This window comes from Macrosteles quadrilineatus, unplaced genomic scaffold (genome assembly GCF_028750875.1).
Source record: "Macrosteles quadrilineatus isolate MER2022 unplaced genomic scaffold, UCM_ALF_1.0 Scaffold_9__3_contigs__length_116548681, whole genome shotgun sequence".
Taxonomy (NCBI): domain Eukaryota; kingdom Metazoa; phylum Arthropoda; class Insecta; order Hemiptera; family Cicadellidae; genus Macrosteles; species Macrosteles quadrilineatus.
Genome location: NW_026542602.1, coordinates 46786835 through 46805221, shown reverse-complemented (window position 1 = coordinate 46805221; position 18387 = coordinate 46786835). Strand labels below are relative to the sequence as shown.

The 18387-nt window shown below is 38.5% G+C and overlaps 1 protein-coding gene across 1 annotated transcript in view; it reads right to left on the bottom strand.

Moving 5' to 3' along the window:
* The window catches only part of LOC129003408 (protein HIRA homolog), a 38555-nt gene that overhangs the window by 4016 nt on the left and 16152 nt on the right, over positions 1–18387 (bottom strand). Inside the window, exons 3-15 of the mRNA XM_054431700.1 lie at positions 17890–18000; positions 16855–16950; positions 15647–15826; positions 14425–14585; positions 13190–13357; positions 12353–12634; positions 11329–11445; positions 10744–10913; positions 9602–9751; positions 8616–8823; positions 7408–7525; positions 6360–6620; positions 2651–2747 (exon numbers count right to left, since the gene is read on the bottom strand). Of these exons, the coding sequence (XP_054287675.1) occupies positions 2651–2747; positions 6360–6620; positions 7408–7525; positions 8616–8823; positions 9602–9751; positions 10744–10913; positions 11329–11445; positions 12353–12634; positions 13190–13357; positions 14425–14585; positions 15647–15826; positions 16855–16950; positions 17890–18000 (2119 nt within the window). The remainder of the gene's footprint in view (positions 1–2650; positions 2748–6359; positions 6621–7407; positions 7526–8615; positions 8824–9601; positions 9752–10743; positions 10914–11328; positions 11446–12352; positions 12635–13189; positions 13358–14424; positions 14586–15646; positions 15827–16854; positions 16951–17889; positions 18001–18387) is intronic.

Below are 18387 nucleotides of genomic sequence, written 5' to 3'. Positions count from 1 at the left end.
GATTACCCGACCAATAGATTACATTACTCAATAGATTACAATAGCTAATTGACATTAACAAATCTTGGTGATAATTATAAGAGTAGAGGATAAATTGACTGCTTTAACTGTTGCCTTTGTAGGAGTACAAAGTTCTTGTCACTAAATTCGCAACAACAACTAACTGGATTACCTATTACAAACTATACATTCCAGCTTAAATTTCATAGTGATATAGTGGCATAAATGTTGGTGGAAATCAAGATACTTCAGCAAGTTGATTACACAAGTAGAGCCAGCTAGCTTTCTAACCTCTATAAAAGACTTCCCATGTGATATACAAATTTGAAGCCAAGAATATAGATGACGTTCAGGACTATCTCACCCGATTATACTAGTGTATTGGGTTAAATCTATATATGTAATTCTGTAAGCGAATCGGTCCCCACGAAATATCTCGAGCTAGGAAAAAGGTAGCATGGCTGTTGAGGATTTATTTTAAAGTTTAAGGTCCAAGGACGGTGGGGAAAATATCAAAAGTGTCAAAAATTACCCCTGCTCTGCCCACAGGCCGTAAAGATCCAGTCATTTTCTAATGGAAGTACTGGTACAGTGTTTCTATAAGCTGTTAAATATACCAGCTGATGTAAACATTGCGTATTTGTCTGTTTATTGATTTTAGCTAGGGATGGACGGGTCCCGAAATTTCGGGAATTTTTCGGCGATTTTGCCGCTTCGCGAGTGCCGATGACGCCGCTATTGCGAGCGATAGGTCCGCGAACCCAGGAGACGAAGTCGTTTCGACGATTGCGCCGTGACCACGGAGTCATAACGACGATCGTGCCGTGACCACGGAGTCATACCGACGATCACGCCGTGACCGCGGAGACATACCGGCGATCGCGCCGTGACCTCAGAGTCATACCGACGCTCACGCCGTGACCACGGAGTCATACCGACGATCACGCCGTGACCGCGGAGACATACCGGCGATCGCGCCGTGACCTCAGAGTCATACCGACGCTCACGCCGTGACCACGGAGTCATACCGACGATCACGCCGTGACTGCGGAGTCATACCGACGATCGCGCCGTGACCGCGGAGTCATACCGACGATCGCGCCGTGACCGCGGAGCCATACCGATGATCACGCCTTGACCGCGGAGTCATACCGACGATCACGCCATAACCACGGAGTCATACCGACGATCATGCCGTGACCGCAGAGTCGTACCGACGATCACGCCGTGACCGCGCAGTCATACCGACAATCACGCCGTGACCGCGGAGTCATACCGACGATCACGCCGTGACCACGGAGTCATACCGATGATCACGCCGTGACCGCGGAGTCATACCGACGATCACGCCGTGACCGCGGAGTCATACCGACGATCACGCTGTGACCACGGAGTCATACCGACGATCACGCCATGACCGCGGAGTCATACCGACGATCACGCCGTGACCGCGGAGTCATACCGACGATCGCGCTATGACTGCGAGTCATACCGACGATCACCCCGTTACCGCGAGTCATACCGACGATCACCCCGTGACCGCGGACCCCCGTGACCGCGGAGTCATACCAACGATCGTGCCGTGACCGTGAGTCATACCGTCGATCATGCCGTGACCGCGAGTCATACCGACGATCACGCCGTGACCACGGAGTCATACCGACGATCACGCCATGACCGCGGAGTCATACCGACGATCACGCCGTGACCGCGGAGTCATACCGACAATCACGCCGTGACCGCGGAGTCATACCGAAAATCACGCCGTGACCGCGGAGTCATACCGACGATCGCGCTATGACCGCGAGTCATACCGACGATCACCCCGTGACCGCGGAGTTATACCGACGATCACCCCGTGACCGCGGAGTCATACTGACGATCGCGCCGTGACCGTGAGTCATACCGACGATCATGCCGTGACCGCGAGTCATACCGACGATCACCCCGTGACCGCGAGTCCTTTCGACCGCGAGTCACAAGTTTCTATAGGTACCTGAAAAATTGTTACCCATTTTTTGTTTTTATTGATCAGTGCCACAAACGGTAAAGATTGATTTCGTATGCCTTTTTTGGTAACTGCAATACTCAAGACTTTCTTATTATGCACAGAAAAAAATCCCGTCCCGTCCCGTCCCGAAAATCGGGAAGGAAAAAATATCCCGTCCCGTCCCGAACTAAAAATTCAATCCCGTCCATCCCTAATTTTAGCGTCCTGTTTTTAGGTTAGAATGGTAATGCAGTGTTGAAATTGTATTGTTAGAGAAAGGCTGGGACTACAAAGGAGAGTATTTAGGAATGGACCACAGCATAGGGAATGGTTAAGGCCAAATTACAACGGAGGTGAAAGTGCTGCTGTGGGCCCCTAGTATTAATTCAAACCAACGCAGTATCATAGCAAACAGCTGATTGATTTATCAATAATTAACACAAAATATTGTCATTAGTTGGTGACCATGTCAACAGATTGCACCACGATTTTTGGCAAAAACTTTTACATTACATGGGAAGTTTATTCTGTGTATAGTCAATGATACTATCCATTTAAGACATTGTGTATACAGTGTAAAAAATAAAAGGACTTAAAGGTGTTCAACTTGTTTGTAAATTGTTAGTGACACAAAAATATTTCAACAAAAAAAAGCCTTACCAGGTCTTAAACTCAAGTGAGTACATGAAAGCTCGTCCTGAGTCCAACACAACTGTTGGTACACCTGCCTGTGTCACGGAGCATCGGTTGATGCGACCTGCGTGAAATAATAAGACAAGGTTATAATAAAATTACCACTTTTGCAATAATCAGGGTTGCCACCAAGGTGAGATAAAAAAATTCATGCATAATTCAAGGTTTTCATTGGTAGTTTTGAAAAATTCATGGGGTATATGCTCGCACAATTTCACCATAAAAAAGTGTTGCCTAGTTCAGAATTGTACATTAATTTATCGACAATATATAGTTTTGTGTGCTACTATCAAATAAAACACATTTCATGCGTTTATTTTAGAGTTAAAAATAAGAATTTAATATAATTTATCCAGTCTAAAAAAGTAAAATCACAGATGAAAAAAGATATTAATAAAAATCTTGTGTGTAATAATACGATGTAGGCCTAATTATTAAAAAAAATTGAAACATCTGATTTAACAACATCATAGGCCTAATGATAAATTCAAACGTTAGAAGAAATAATAAATAAAAAAATAAGTCGGATTGGTAGTTAGGTCTAGGCCTAACCTAAAAAACATTGCATCCAAACATAAAAGGTTTAACTTAGTTAATCCAGCAATGGCCTAGAACTTTACTGTCTAAACATCAAATTAAGATAATAGGCTACTATAAAAACAAATGTTAAGAACATGATCAAGAAACGGTTAACTTAGTAATGGGCCATATCTAGGCCTACTAAAACGCACATGCACTTTATTACTTTATACTGTAACACAGTAGACTAGCCTACATTGTACAGTAATCCAAAGCTGAATCTAGGCTAAGTTAGGCCTGAACCAACTTTTATTTATTGAGAAGATTAAAGGTTACCAACTGACTGATAAAAACAGTCTAAAAAGGTAAGATTATGTAAATAAATATTTAGTTAAAGCTAAGAACGAAACAAAAGTTATGGAATGTATGTAAGTTTAGACATAGGCTAACTTACATTAAGTAATAAAAAAATAATTAATTACATTACAGAAAATGTTAAAATAAACTTAGTTAGGAGGATGTTTCTTCAGATTGGATCAGTTTATACATTATTTTTTGCCTACACAGGTTTAAATCACAGTTAAAACAATTATTTAATTAAATTTACATCTCATTAGTTAGATTCGTATTGACTGAAAACACCTAGTTATTATGCTTCAACAAAACATTTACCACATTTACCTTCCTCAGAACGAAATCACCATTTTTCAGCACAATATTGACTTCAGGACTAAATAAATAAACTTAATCTCACGTTGTAACACATTTACTCAACACTGACAGTAGTTTGAAATGACGACATAATATGACCAAAACAAACACAGAAGACGATTAAGTTCCAGCCGGCGCAAGCCATTTTGACCTTTATGGCAAGGCAAGGTACTTCTTATTTTAACGTTGTAAAGTATCGGAAGTATAATATATCAGTAATAAAAAATATTTAATCTGAACACTTGTTCCACTGAGTGTTGGGTAATCAATTATAAGAAGCACAAAACTGAATCACGAGTGCAACAAGTGATCTTACTGTCCTGTCCAGTGTCCACCACTACTTCAAACGTTTGACTCGTTTCTATTCTAAGTTTCAGATCAGTTTAAAACTTTTAGGTTATGGTTACTCTGTATTTCCTTCCACACGAACTGAGACTGTTGAGTTGAGAGTAGAGATTAGAGGAGAGCGAGCGAGCGAGCATCAATTCCGATTGTCGATGTTTTCGAAACATCGATGTCTTTTCTATCGATGTTCGAAGTTATTTGTTTACATCGATGGTAGATTACCGAACCGATGATTTGGTTTGTTACATCAGTCTTTTAGGCCAACAAAAGTAATGAAATATTGATGTTTTCCGTAACTGAATTGTATTGGTTTTAGGTTAATTGGCTGTGTTGGTTTATTTAGACCAGACGAGAAACTCGGAACAAACATCGATGTGATCGATGTTTTAGCTCCGAAAGCATCGATTTTATCGGTAGATCGGTACTCGGTAGGGATGGGCGTTATAACATAACAGGATGAATAACAGTGTTGCGGTCACGGCAACGTTATCGCGGCAACACGTTGTGGAGAACTCCCTGTTATTATAATAACGTATCTATCTACACAATGTTGCAGGAAAGCCGCGCGACAACGAAAACGAAAACATGCATTGCCATTAGTGCCGTTGCCGCAACGCTACCAGAGCAACGATAACTTCTGAAACGAACTAGAATAACGCATCCTGTCTGGACAACGCGGCAACGCCCGACTCCCGACAACTGAAAACTGAACTGATCAACCGACAATGATAACTGAACGCCGCAACACCGACCGGCGGACAACGGTTTATAGCGGCAACGGCAACGAGTTGGCAATCGTTATTGAAATAATAGGTTGCCGCAACACGTTATTGGGCAGCTGCGTTATCGTTATAACCGTTGCCGGAAAACAACGATAATTCCCATCTCTAGACTACTCGGCTGACGTCGGTTACGATCGGATTTGACCTTGAATAAACTACGCAATCGTTTCTGTTCGTGGCATGGCAACAAAATTTTTTATCTCGACACTCCCACTTTGACGTTTTATCTCGGTGTTCATTTCGAGAATGGTTTTAATACGGAGTATTTGATTCAGCACATTTAGGGGTTTTGGCTGAATTGTTAATAATGATTTTGAGAATTCATGGTCCAATGACGAAATTCACGCATAATTCACGCACTTTTTCATGGTCACCTAAATTCACGCATAATTCACGCGTTTCAAGGTTTTCATGGCTGGTGGCAACCCTGAATAATGTAGAATTACAAAGCAAGGAAAGGTCGATGTTTAAAGTACAATACAAGTGTCGTTTATCTTTAAACAGGTCTTGATGAGTGAGAGCACAGAAAAACACTAATGTAAACATGTTACAAATCAATGGATTAAAACAGTTTCTCCATTGTAAAAACTATTCAAGGCTTTAAGTTTGTTTTTTTTTATAGTATTTATCCCCATATCAAAAGTAAATGAAGGTCTAACGATATAGACAATTTTTTTATAACCAGAGGTGAGCCAGTCTGATATTTTCAGTCAAGCCAAACTAGAGGTAATAGTGTTACATCTGCAGTCGTGAAGACATCATGGTCGACTTCTGGGATTACTGCAAAATCCAGAATATCTTTTGTATTTTATTGATACCATTCCCCACTTTTAAATCATTTTTACGAATAACATAAAAAATAACAGATAAAGTATAAAAAACACAAAGTTGTTGAGAATCAGATAAAGCGATATTCACACTACAACTAAGTCGTTTGGGGTGGGGTAGCAGAGAGGTATATAGGTGTGAAGAGTTAACAAAATACGTAGTGTGCAGAAAAAGAACGGGAACGTATAAGTGCAGGTAATTCATTCCAGTATGTTTTTTTCGCGATGGCATTATCAATGTTATTCTTGGTTTGTTGGTTACTATTCATTAAATTAAAATTATACACAATTACTAAAAAAATGTGGAGTTATATTTTGAGTTCTCATCAAAACCCATCTTCAGTCTCTGGTAACAACCTAAAGTGCAGGTAACTAAAGCGTTCTGCGTAGAAACAAAGAAAGCAAAAGTGGTTGTCCACAGGGAAAGTTGGATGGCTAAGGTCAGAATATCGACACAACCATGTTTGTTTACATAACAAACAATTCTCGTACCTGCACCAGACATGATAGGTCGCACACTGACGTCACTGACCAGACTGGTGCGTTTCTGCATACACCAAACGCTCATCAGCCCGGCGCCAGAGATACACAGCAGTTTGGCACCAGAGAGCGCCACGTGCACCGGGGCAGCGCCTAGCATCACAGCAGGGATCACACGGGCGCCACTCACTGTGTCGTACACATGAGCTGTGCCGTCCGCACAGCCCAGCACCACTAGCGTGGGGTTGGCTGCGTACACACACACCACACTGCCTGCAACATTGAACAAATGAACATTAGCTTAAAATATAATTTTTCATAAGATGTTGGTTAGGGAATTTATGGAAGAAGGATAGAGTTCATCTAGCCTGAGAAAATTAGAGTCCAGCAGCTACATAATACACAATAAACACTTAAGTTATTAGAAAAAATTCCACTAGTCTACTTTTCTACAGAAAATCTGTGCTTTTTCACACCGATAAGCAAATTTTGTATATCTTTTTCTTTTAACTCCTTGACTTCAATTTTCTCAGATCTAGTTTATTTCTATCCCTTAAAATTATTTTACTATCTGATATTATAATAATTTTTCCCCCTTGGATTTTTTGAGTCTTCGGTCCTAGTTGATTCTTACAGACAAAACATAAACAGTACCGTTTCCCAACTTTTGGGATTTGGAAGGTTTTTTAAGTACACATTAGGCTGACTGTGAACAACTCAATATTTCCGTAACCAACCATCCGATGATTTTAGTCATCCGTTGAAATAATGTTATTCAACAAAAAGAACATTTTAAAGATATATAAGTAAAAGTAAGGTTTCCACAGTCGCAATTAGATACAACATTTTAGGAATTTCCCTTGTAATTTTACAGCTAACTTGTGGACTTCATTACAGATGGCTGTCCTTAACAGTAATGGAACTATTAATGCACATGAGCACAAGATGAACATTTAAATTACACACAGATTGAAGACAACGAAATTGTAGTTAAGTTATACTTTATCAAACTCATCAATAAGTACATCTAAAAATTAATACATAGTGCGAGTGAACTGACCTAGCACTGTTTCCCACAGCAGTCGTTCAGCCATTTTCAGCTTGACTTGTGTCAGTCGTCCAAATGGACTCAAACAAGACTCGTTCTCTATCAGAAGACACTTGGACGATCCTGGTATCTGTAAAATTCCCCGAGTGATAAAACTTTGTACTAAAAGGTTAACTTCCTACTCAAATTTTGGGCAAATATTTTACCAACAGGCCTGTTGTACATTTTATGTAAATTGTTTTAATGTTTTTCATTTATTGTACCTACGTAAGTACAAAGTGTTTATCCAATATGACGGCTGAAGAGGACCTGGTCCTATAACAGCTCCAGTCCGGGGGGTTTTGGCTCTATGGACTGAAATATCACGATACAGTTGACACCCTCTTAACTGACCATAACGGAACCAGACCTAGGTCGGATAACTCAAAAGGCTGGTTAAAACGGTTAAAATGAAGTGCTATTCATTTGGAATTTTACAATCACTATTCTAAAGTCCTGCGTGTACTATTTACAAAATAAACTAGGCCTACTCTTAATTCCTTTTATCATTTTATTCTTCATTTTTCAGTTCGCCATAAGTATTGACGATAGAAATGTCACAAATAAACCCAAACACGGTAAAGTAAAATACTTTCAGTGGAATTAACTATTAGGTATTTTAAGCAAGAGTCAATAAAAATTCCTATTTTAATACCTTTAGTAGGCCTAATATTAATTGATGCTTTCCAAATCCATCGTAAAACAGTACAGAAATTATTGTTATAAATATGCAGTATAAGCAACCATTTTGTTACAATAGGTACAGGTTTATTTTAGTCTGTAACATCCTGTGAAGTTAAGCGTATTGTTCCCATCGCCGAGCGTGGGAGCGGAAATGCTGAGTTTCCTAGAAAGCGGTGGTTTAAACCGAACTGCTTTCGAAACAAGGTCAGTTAAAACAAACTGTAATATTTCACGAGCGAGGGCGGATAATCCGATTATCGGTTAATGCGAGGTCGGTTAAGGGGTCTACTGTATTTTTTATTCTAATACGACAATGTTTTTAACTGAAGAACTTCCAAAGTACCTGAAACCGATGTTGGGTTTCTAACACCAATACATGTCCTGAATAAAATCTTCGAACTGTCTGACAAGAATAGTGTGAGTAATTAAATCCTACATTATATTACACAGCTCAAAGGCTGGTCTATACTTAAACCAAGGTCAATGTTGATACTCACAAAATATCGTGTGATTGGCCGTAGTTGAGGACAAGGCAGTGTTAGAGACTCTCCTGCTGCTGGTGCCGCCTGACACACGGCCCCGCTTGCAGCTGTCCCGGCCCCCGCCAGCTTGGCCGGCCGCTTGCTAATAGCAGTCAGTGTCTTGTCCAAATTACGCTTAAACGGGGCAACTGGCTTTTGGACACTAGGCGCATCTTCTATCAACCTAGATGCATCATTCATACTTGATAATTAAAAAAAAGAGAACTTGTCTTACGATCACGATTACATTGAGGAAGTAATGGATACGAAATCAACGGAACGAGTTTCAGTTGGTAGCACAGAAAAAAATTGTTGTCTGCTATCTACTAAATGAAAATATTTTCCTAGGTATGTTAGTTAGTTGTATATCAATTTCTTCCTCCTTGATGTATTTTATACTTAATTAACAAACTGATGAATTTCATTAAATTTAAAAATAGAAAGTGACAAAGTAAGTAGTATTAAAATTGGTTAAGACTTGTGAGTGGTAAAAATTTCTATCTTAAACCAATATCAAGTCTTTGAAGCTCTAAAAAAACGAGATAGTTTGTGAAAAGAGAACAATTTATGATTTGATTTATAATTAAAAGCCTAAGCATTGATAAAAACCTGTGAATAGAAACGAAGGAACTAAACTAAACAACAATAAAAACATTTCAATCACTTTGAAGAAGTGCTTTTGGCCAACGTTCGGTTTGTGAGAGAAGAAATTCTAGAAAATATGTCTTCAGGAAAACCAGATAAAAAGAAGGCTTTTAGAGTGATGGAAAAAAATATAATATGGAGTGAAGACTGTTGAAGACAGCGTAAAATAATGACTGAAGACTAATGGAGAATCAGAAGTGATAGGATTAAATCAGCAGAGGGATGTAGGGAAGATCAATAGCAAAGGACAATTAATATTACAGGTCTGAGGAACTATGGCAGGAAAGGCATCAGAAATATTGATCCCGATTTCTTACCGTTGCCTTTTTGGCTGTTCTTGTACTTCAACTGGAGTGGAAACATTGGGGGCGACAATTTCATCCCGACGGACAGTTTCTATGCGGCTATGGGTCGCCTGTGAAGAGGATGACCGAATCTCCTCGGCCATGAACGGAGCTGGACCCTCACTAGAACACAGGAATGATCAGTGCGGCTCATCAGGGATCAGGGTCAGAGGTATAACTTACAGGGATTAGGGTCTAAGGTAACGTAATGGGGTTAGGGTCAAAGGTAACATAATGAGATCAGGGTCAAAAGAAACCTAATGGGGTCAGGGTCGGAGGTAACTCATAATGGGGGTCAAGGTCAGAGCTAACATACTGGGACCAGGGTCGGTGGTAACATAATGAGATCAGGGTTGGTAAAATACTGGGGTCAAGGTCGGAGGTAACATACTGGGGTCATGGTCGGAGTTAACATACTGGGGTCAAGGTCGGAAGAAACGTACAAGGCTGAAGGCAAATGTCATAGGAGCAAATCTGGACATAATGATAAGAAAAAAATTAAATTAACTAAGTCTACCATTGCAACTATTCAATTGATATAACTCAACTATTGTCATAAAATTGAAAGAATTTCTTATGGTAAAATCCTGGAAACAATGTAGTAAAATACAATACAATATCTGTAAAATCGATCCTCGCTTTATTACTTTAAAAAATCAACTGTAAAACCCATAACAATATGAACAACTTTATATGTTATAATCTCTAGTACATAGTGATCATCTTCTGCAATCTGGGAAAAATGTCGGATATTTTCCTGTAATGGCAATAATATTTAAAGATTCCTGTTAATGTTTTTAAATTTTCATGTTAAAGTTGTAGTAAATTTTAAAACGAAACAAACTTAAATTGAGCTATTGTCTATTGATGTGATCCTATCAATTTATGTTATTAATGTGATTTATGTCATATACTCTGACTTTTTACTAAACCATGAAAAAAACCTGCCAAAAACTATAACAGTTTTTATGTTATACATTATCATCTAAAAAATATTGAAAACTAAAAGAGTGGCTCATTCAACTATGTGCAATTTCAATGAAAAATTAGCTACAACTGGTCCATGTGGATGGGATGTCTACCTTAGTATCAAAGTCGGTACAAAATAAACTCACCCAGAATCTTTGACAGGAGGTATAAAGACTGGAGTGATGCGGCGTTTTCCGTCCGAAGTGCGAGTCTCAATCTGTTTCTTATTGACGGGAACAGGGGGAAGGATAGGCTCAGCCATTGGGGCAGGTGCAGGTGCAGGGGCTGGTGTCGTGGCAACCTTAGCCACAGCTACCTGTATAACATTCAAGGACTAGTTACAAACTACGATCATGTTAAATATATACAAAAAATATCTTACCCAAAAGAGTTTTATACTTCAGCCCAGGGAGCCTCTTCAAATGACTCTTTCTAAAACTATACTACCACATTCCTTCTGAATAAGCCCCCTTGTAGGGGCAAAATATCATATCACTTGCATTGTGAACTTTTTGTGTGAATCACTAATTGTAGTACTCACAAAAGAATAAAACCACTAATAGTAATAACTGTCCTGAAACTAATAAGTGATAGCTTAAAACGCTAATCCAAGTAGCAAGTGCAGTAAAATTTCTTAAAAAAAATAAAATTTTCATGACTAAAAACGACCATAAGAGACCAATAAAACTGAGATCACTTGTCTTACAAAGTGAAAGAACTAAGAGACCTACCTGGGACTCGGGGACGGATTTCTTGGACATCACCAATGACGGGTTCTCCAGCAGACCGGCAGAAGTGGGTTGACTGGAGGCAAACGACTTTCCATACGTCTTCTCATACAACGCATTCTGCACAGAAACATAAAACTATCAACTTTGGTAAGAGATGTATCTACACTATACAATACAGTAGACTCTCGCTCATCCGGATTGGCCTTGTCCGGACAACCGCTAGTCCGGATCGGCAATCGTGATTTTTTTTAGTAGCATAGTACAATAGTAGTCCGATTATCTGAGCTAAACCGGACTGAGAATACCTTGTATAATCAAAAACTCGGATAACACGGCGGCGGTAAAAATTATTACCGGTGGAACTGCATTTGCACGGCTATCAATACTGTGGACCTGGAACAAAATTGAAAAAAAACGGCTATATACGGTATTGTATTTGCTCAACTCTCGATAGTCCGGATTCTTTGTAATTCGGACTGGACGTCCGCCACATTAGTCCAGATCAGCGAGATTCTAGTGTATTCATTTTAAGGTTAACATGATTGGAAAAGAGTTTGTTTTAGCAAAAGCACAAAACGTAAAATATTTGAATATTTCACAGCAACTGACAGCATTTCCAACCAGAGGAGGTTTAAGTTGAAAATATCTTGTGGTAGAGACCATTTTCCAATTCAAAAAAGCATTATTAACACACTTTATTCTCAATACAGTTTAAAACTTTATTGGTACAACTAGACATTCCATTCCTATGTTAAAGTTGTCACCAGTTTTAAAATCGTTGTTTATGTAAGCCAACTGCAGATATTGCTAATGTAAATTACCATACACAAACTTACTTCATAAGTCAACCTGATGGAATAACTTAATGAGAGCTATAGCAAATTTTATGACACATCAACAACAAAAAATAAAGCTTTTTAAAATAAAAATTAGGAACAGCTGGTCCATATAGATGGGATGTCTACTTCAGTATCCAATAGTCAATGGTTAAAACCGAGTCAATCATAGAACCAACGATACTGACCTTCTCCTCAACAGTGAGGGGCCGTCCGAGCTCTTCCTCGGTAAACTCAAAGTACGCAACAGTACCGTCCAAAGAGCAAGCCATCAGCTGCAGACCACTGGTGCTCCAGCTGAGGTCCAACACTGGTCTACTGAAGAGGTTCTGCATTGCCACAAGAGGTCGCTTGAGTGCCGTCACCCACACGGAGATGGCCTTGTCGCGCGAGCCGATCGCACAACAACACGCGTGCTGTGTCTTGCCTGTGCGCGAAAAATCCCGCTGAAGGATGTTGGAGTTGAAACGCTGAAAATATTAAAATATTTTAATTGGGGTTCTTAAAACTCTTTGTAGTTAGTTTTTGGAGAAGTGCACTTGGTTTAGCAATAAAGGATGGATAAGAGGGATGGATGATGAAAGAATGGATTGACAATTAACTTACCTAAGAGTTCCAGGCAGTTGACAAAAAGTTCACATTGTAAAATAAAAGTAAAAGTTGTATAGTTTGACAATATAGCTGCAAGATGCACAAGGGCCTGGGTGTTGAGGATTTTTGTTGGGATAGCAGTTTTACTTCAAATGTAAAATGGCCAACTTTGAATTACAAAAAACAAAAAAAAAAAACAAAAAAAACCAGACAAAATAATTTTTTTTTTTAATACACAATAATGAGAATATTTTCTTTGAGTGTCAAGTTTTGTGTTCAAATATAGAGCATTCATAAGGAACCACCCTTGGAATTATCTTTAAATACTGTAGTTAAACTTTTTCAAAAATTCTCTACAGAGAAAGAAGTCTCGGAACAGTGTTTCACTGGTTCACCTCAAAACAAGCACTAAACAAAATAAAGACATTGCTTACAACGCATGTGACGGCTTTTCTGTGTCCCACAAAGTCAATGTCATGCCGCCAGCCGTCACGTTCTATTATCTGCGCTGTTGGCCCTGAGCCGTTCATGGCGTGCGCCGACACCAGATACTGGCCATCAGGCGACCAACTCAGCCTCAACACTAGGGTGGTTCCCGCGCACTGCAAACATTCATGGATAATACAGTTGTGTACAATTTTTTAGCAGAACTGAATATGTAATGGCTCCAGCATGGGCATAGCCTAGACTATCTAAAGTAGAGAATTGACTATTTGAGCCAAACTGGCTGTGGTGAGGTTGAATAAGCAGTAGGATTGTGTTACCACAGACAAAATAAAATAATATAATAAAACATATTAAAAACTTTGAGATGTTCTCTTTTGAAGTAACCATCGCAAATATGATAAAAAATAAATTACGAAGTGGAAACACTACACATTCCACAAATGTTACCAACTAATAAGGTAACAACTGCCTACTCAGTCACATGTTTGCACTGCGACTAATAATCTAAGAGAGATAAACAGTGCATTAAAAATAAAATATTTTGAGATCAGTTTATTAAGAGTGACAAAATGAGTTGTCTTGACTTATGGAGTCATATCAAACAGTTATGGCATGTGATTTTAGTAGTATTTTTTTCATTATCATTTGAGATGAGGACGCCACCTATGCTTGTATTTTAACCTGAATATGAGTAAAGGATGAGTGTAGAATGGAGTGAGATGCATTGTGTAGCCTTGTTACTGACTAAAATCAGTTGTTTCATCAGTCCATCCGGTCGGACCATTTATTAAAAGTCCAATGGACAAGGACAGCTGGGTCCAGTTTTTAACCATCAAAAAGCTACAATTTTTCTCAGGATCGAACTGGCGACCTTTTTATTACCAGGCAAGCACTATAACCACTGAGGTGCCCAGCTATATTCGCTGTACATACCTAACTCAATTTCTTATTGGTTACTGATGATAACAAACACACAGTGTTAAATTTCATATAATCTCTGCATATCAAATTTATAAACCCGTGAACATGAAGTTTTAGGTAAGTTCTCAGTTTGTTAACCTAATCAAACCTAACCTAACATAACCTAACCCTGAAGAGGATTCGTATATTACAACATTCAAACTTTAAAATAAAGTAGTAGTTGAACAATTAAAAACGTCCAATCATACACTGAGTTCAGATTGAATTAGTTCTTCACGTAGAGGTTAAGTACTGACTTTACCTCTTGGAATGGCTTGTTTATGACAGCCTCCTCCTGCCAGTCCACTGTGCGCCAGATACGCAGACTCTTGTCGTCTGACTGTGTACTGAGGTACTTCCCCACCGGGTCCCACGTCACTCCCTTCACCAGACCCGTGTGACCCTTCAGTACTGCCACCACCTCTGCAACATCAGTGGGGAATGTAAACTTTATTTCAAATTTCATCTTAATCCTACTTAATATTATAAATGAGAAAGTTTGGATGTATGGATGTACGGATGTATGTTTGTGACAAGTAAACACGAAAAATACTGGTCGGATTGGGCTGAAATTTGGCATGATGATAGCTCACTTTTCCGATTAACATATAGACGCATTCTTATCTCAAAAGTCCTATCGAGCTCCGCCCCAGTGGCTCTGGAGTTTCCCATGTTAACCTTATGAGTAATCATATTTAAAAGGAATAAAAGAATTTTGTCCGCTGTTTCAACTACACAAGTTGGTTCTATGATATTGAATAACATTAAAAAGTTACAAGGTTTACCAACAGGGTGCAGTACTATTATTTTTTTACATTTATGACAACATCTATCCTATAAAAGCCATAAAGGTTAAATTATGTTTTTAAAAGGCTTATGTGTAACTATTTTAACAACAGATGTAAAGATCAAAATGTTTCTATTTCGTATTCTCTTCCCGTTGCAAAGCACGGGTACAACAGCTAGTCATACATATGTTTGAACTAAGGAGTTTTACCATGACAGCTGCTCCCCGCAATCCAACTCAGTCATAATAGTTATTTAGGCCTATTCAGAGATAAATATAATTAGCATAGGCCTACGTCAGACAAAAAAATTTAAACAAAAAATAAAACAAATTAACTTAAAAGAGGGAGTAGTCAATAAAAAAAGTTTCTTCATCGGAAATCTTTAAGGAAATATTTAAGTGAAAATCCAACCGAGCGAAAAAAAATTTGCTTAGTCTACAGGTTTGCTATGGTGGGGTATTTTGTTGTTTGTCATGACAGCTTTGAAACAGAAGTAGTTCCTTTGCAGCCACAAGGTTTTACAACAGAGAAACTTTATCAATTTAATAATTTTTAACATGTTTATTTGTATTTCCTGTGTTATCCTACCTTTTTGTTTATCCAACCTTGCTGGGCTAGTTTAGATACTCGAGACTCTACTGTAGGGCAACATAAACGTCTATTATTACAAATTACAACAAACAGTTTGGATTGTACCTGGTAGTTTGTGTGCGTCCCACACTATGACTGTGTTGTCCACGGAGCATGTGGCCAGCCAGACGTCGTGAGGCGACCACGCAATGTCCAGCACGTCTCCGTCGTGTCGCTTGAGTGTCGACACACAACGCCAAGACTCAACGTTCACCGCTCCCTTGCTGCCGAACACGGATCCACCTCCTACCAACACATCAAAGTAAGGCAATTGTGAGTTGTGAAATTTTTGTTTATAAATTTCTAAAAAAATAACCACTCTCTAATAATGTTCAATTTGTTTACACCCAAGACTACAAACCAAAGATAGTATTAAATAAAGTAAAGAGTGACCTACAGTACTAAAAGAAGGAATTGATAAATTTACAGTAACTAAGCACTAACTCTGAATTGCAGAGAAACCCACAACAAAGAAAAAAATCCTTTACATTTTTATCTGTTTACTCTTTATATGCAAATTTTATACAGTACAAAGTTGTTTAAACATTTATTTTATCTGTCTACAACTTTGAATAATGATCCTAATGTTGCTGGTTCAATTGAAAAAAAAATTGAGGCATTTTTGACAGTTTGAAGCTAAGCTCAGTTGACCTCGAGTTATAAGACTTTTGATAAATCGATCCTCGCTAAAAAATGAGAGCTCAGCTGGTCTTAATCAACAACAAGGCTATCACTATAATTATTCTACACCCATCCTCCAATAATCTTAGCCCCAAACTAATGGCATTGGCGTGATAAAAAAACAAAATAAATAAATATAATATAAATACAATACTGACACACTATATTAGCTGAAGATAACTAAAAAAATTAATAATGATTATATGGTAGATATGTTTCTGAGATCATCTGAGTCACAGAGTAAGATACAGACACTCCATGGTACACCTAAATGGTGTCTAGCAATAGTGCTGGTGTCTAGGGCAAGGTCCAACACCACCCCCCTCTCCATCATGTACTACATCGCTCATGGTGGAGGAAGACCCCCTGTGCCTTGTGAGAAGAAATTTCCGCACAGTGCTTGCCGTGCAAGCTCCTCCTTACTCATCACAAGTATGTTTCCAGTACAACATACCAGAGCTGAAAGCGCACATTTGTCCCATAAGCGTGTTTCCTCTGTACCTTACTTTTCTGTGACTGAGTCCAGTTTTGATCCACCGAACCTTCAGCTTAACTCTACCAAAGTAACTGTAACCAAACGTTCGGTTACTCACCAGATTTGCTGATGACCCAAACCATGATCATCTTGTCGTCTCCTCCAGACGCCAGATACTTGCCCGAGTAGCTCCATCGCACACAGTTCACACAGGCTGAAACAATCAGTACAGCGATGAGGAAACAAACTCGCCAATCGACACCTTTGCTAGGCAGGTATCAATTAGGGTTCCATACCAGGGTTCTAGCATTGACTTTGAATGTAGGCTAGTAATAATTGTTTACTCAACTGTAAAATTGTGAAGTGTGTTTTATGTTAGTTAGAGGTAATGTTGACTAAATGTTCTCATCTTATATTAAAAGGTAGATTACAATTACTGCTTAGATCTTTGGTTGCACTCATAACAAGACAAGCAATTTTCTTCTAAAAGCTCTTTAAATATTTTTGAAATAGTTTTAAAACTAGTTAAATGGTTAAAAATAATATAGCAAAGAGCCGTCCTGAACATAAGCTGGACGGAACTTAGCCTTACAATTGTCTCCAGTTGATTTATATGGAAAAATAGATAGAGAACTCAGTTTAATCCATAATTAATAGAAAAATTATCATAACCATTACAGTAAATAATGGGGTGTATTTATTTATATCGGCTGTATTTATATATATATATCTATAAATATATTTATCTATTTATCTATTTATAAATTATATATTATTAGGGTGGAGAATCGGGCACAACCAAGAAGTAAGGGACATGTACCATTCCCCAGACATAGTAGGAGAAACAAAGAGTAGAAGACTAAGGTGGGCTGGCCATGTATATAGGAGAGAAGATGGCAGACTAATTAAAGAAGTTTGGGGACAAAACACAGCAGAGAAAGATTTAAAAAAATTGAGAGCAAGGAAAGAAGATTCAGAGAACAGGGAGAGATGGAGGCAACTTGTTGGCGAGGCCAAATACCACCTGGGGCATCCATAACCATGGGATTAAGTAAGTAAGTATTTATTTATAATAGTATCAGTACTAATAACTGTATGCAAATATGATGCACTTTGAGACTAAACTGTAAAAGAAACTTTGAAAAAACATTACCTAGATGATTATTCAGCTGACAAAGCATCTTAGGAACAGATTGATCCAACTCCACGACTTGATCTGCCACCGGAGCCATGTTCCAGATGACAACTCTACCCGAGTCTTCTCCTGTCAAACATTGAAAATGGGCCTTGGTCTAGCTTGACATCAACATAACATTAATCCAATATTAGAATGAAAGGGTAATTTAAAACTTAATTGATTCACTGAAAGTGAAGTTCATTTAAGTCATTTGATTTCAAACCAAATCAAGATTCTGGTATCTGATCTAAAAGATATATTGTTTGCTATATGACAACATGATGCATTCCTAACATGATTAAAGAAACATTCAACACAATTTCGATCATATTTCTATTATTGTAAATGAGGGCATAGCAGATCACTAATACCTATTCAATGTACCTTTATGTACTTACTTAAATTTTTTAGCAACAAAAACTTATTTAACTAAATTTTATGTAGGCCTACTGTATTAAGTGACAGAACATTTTG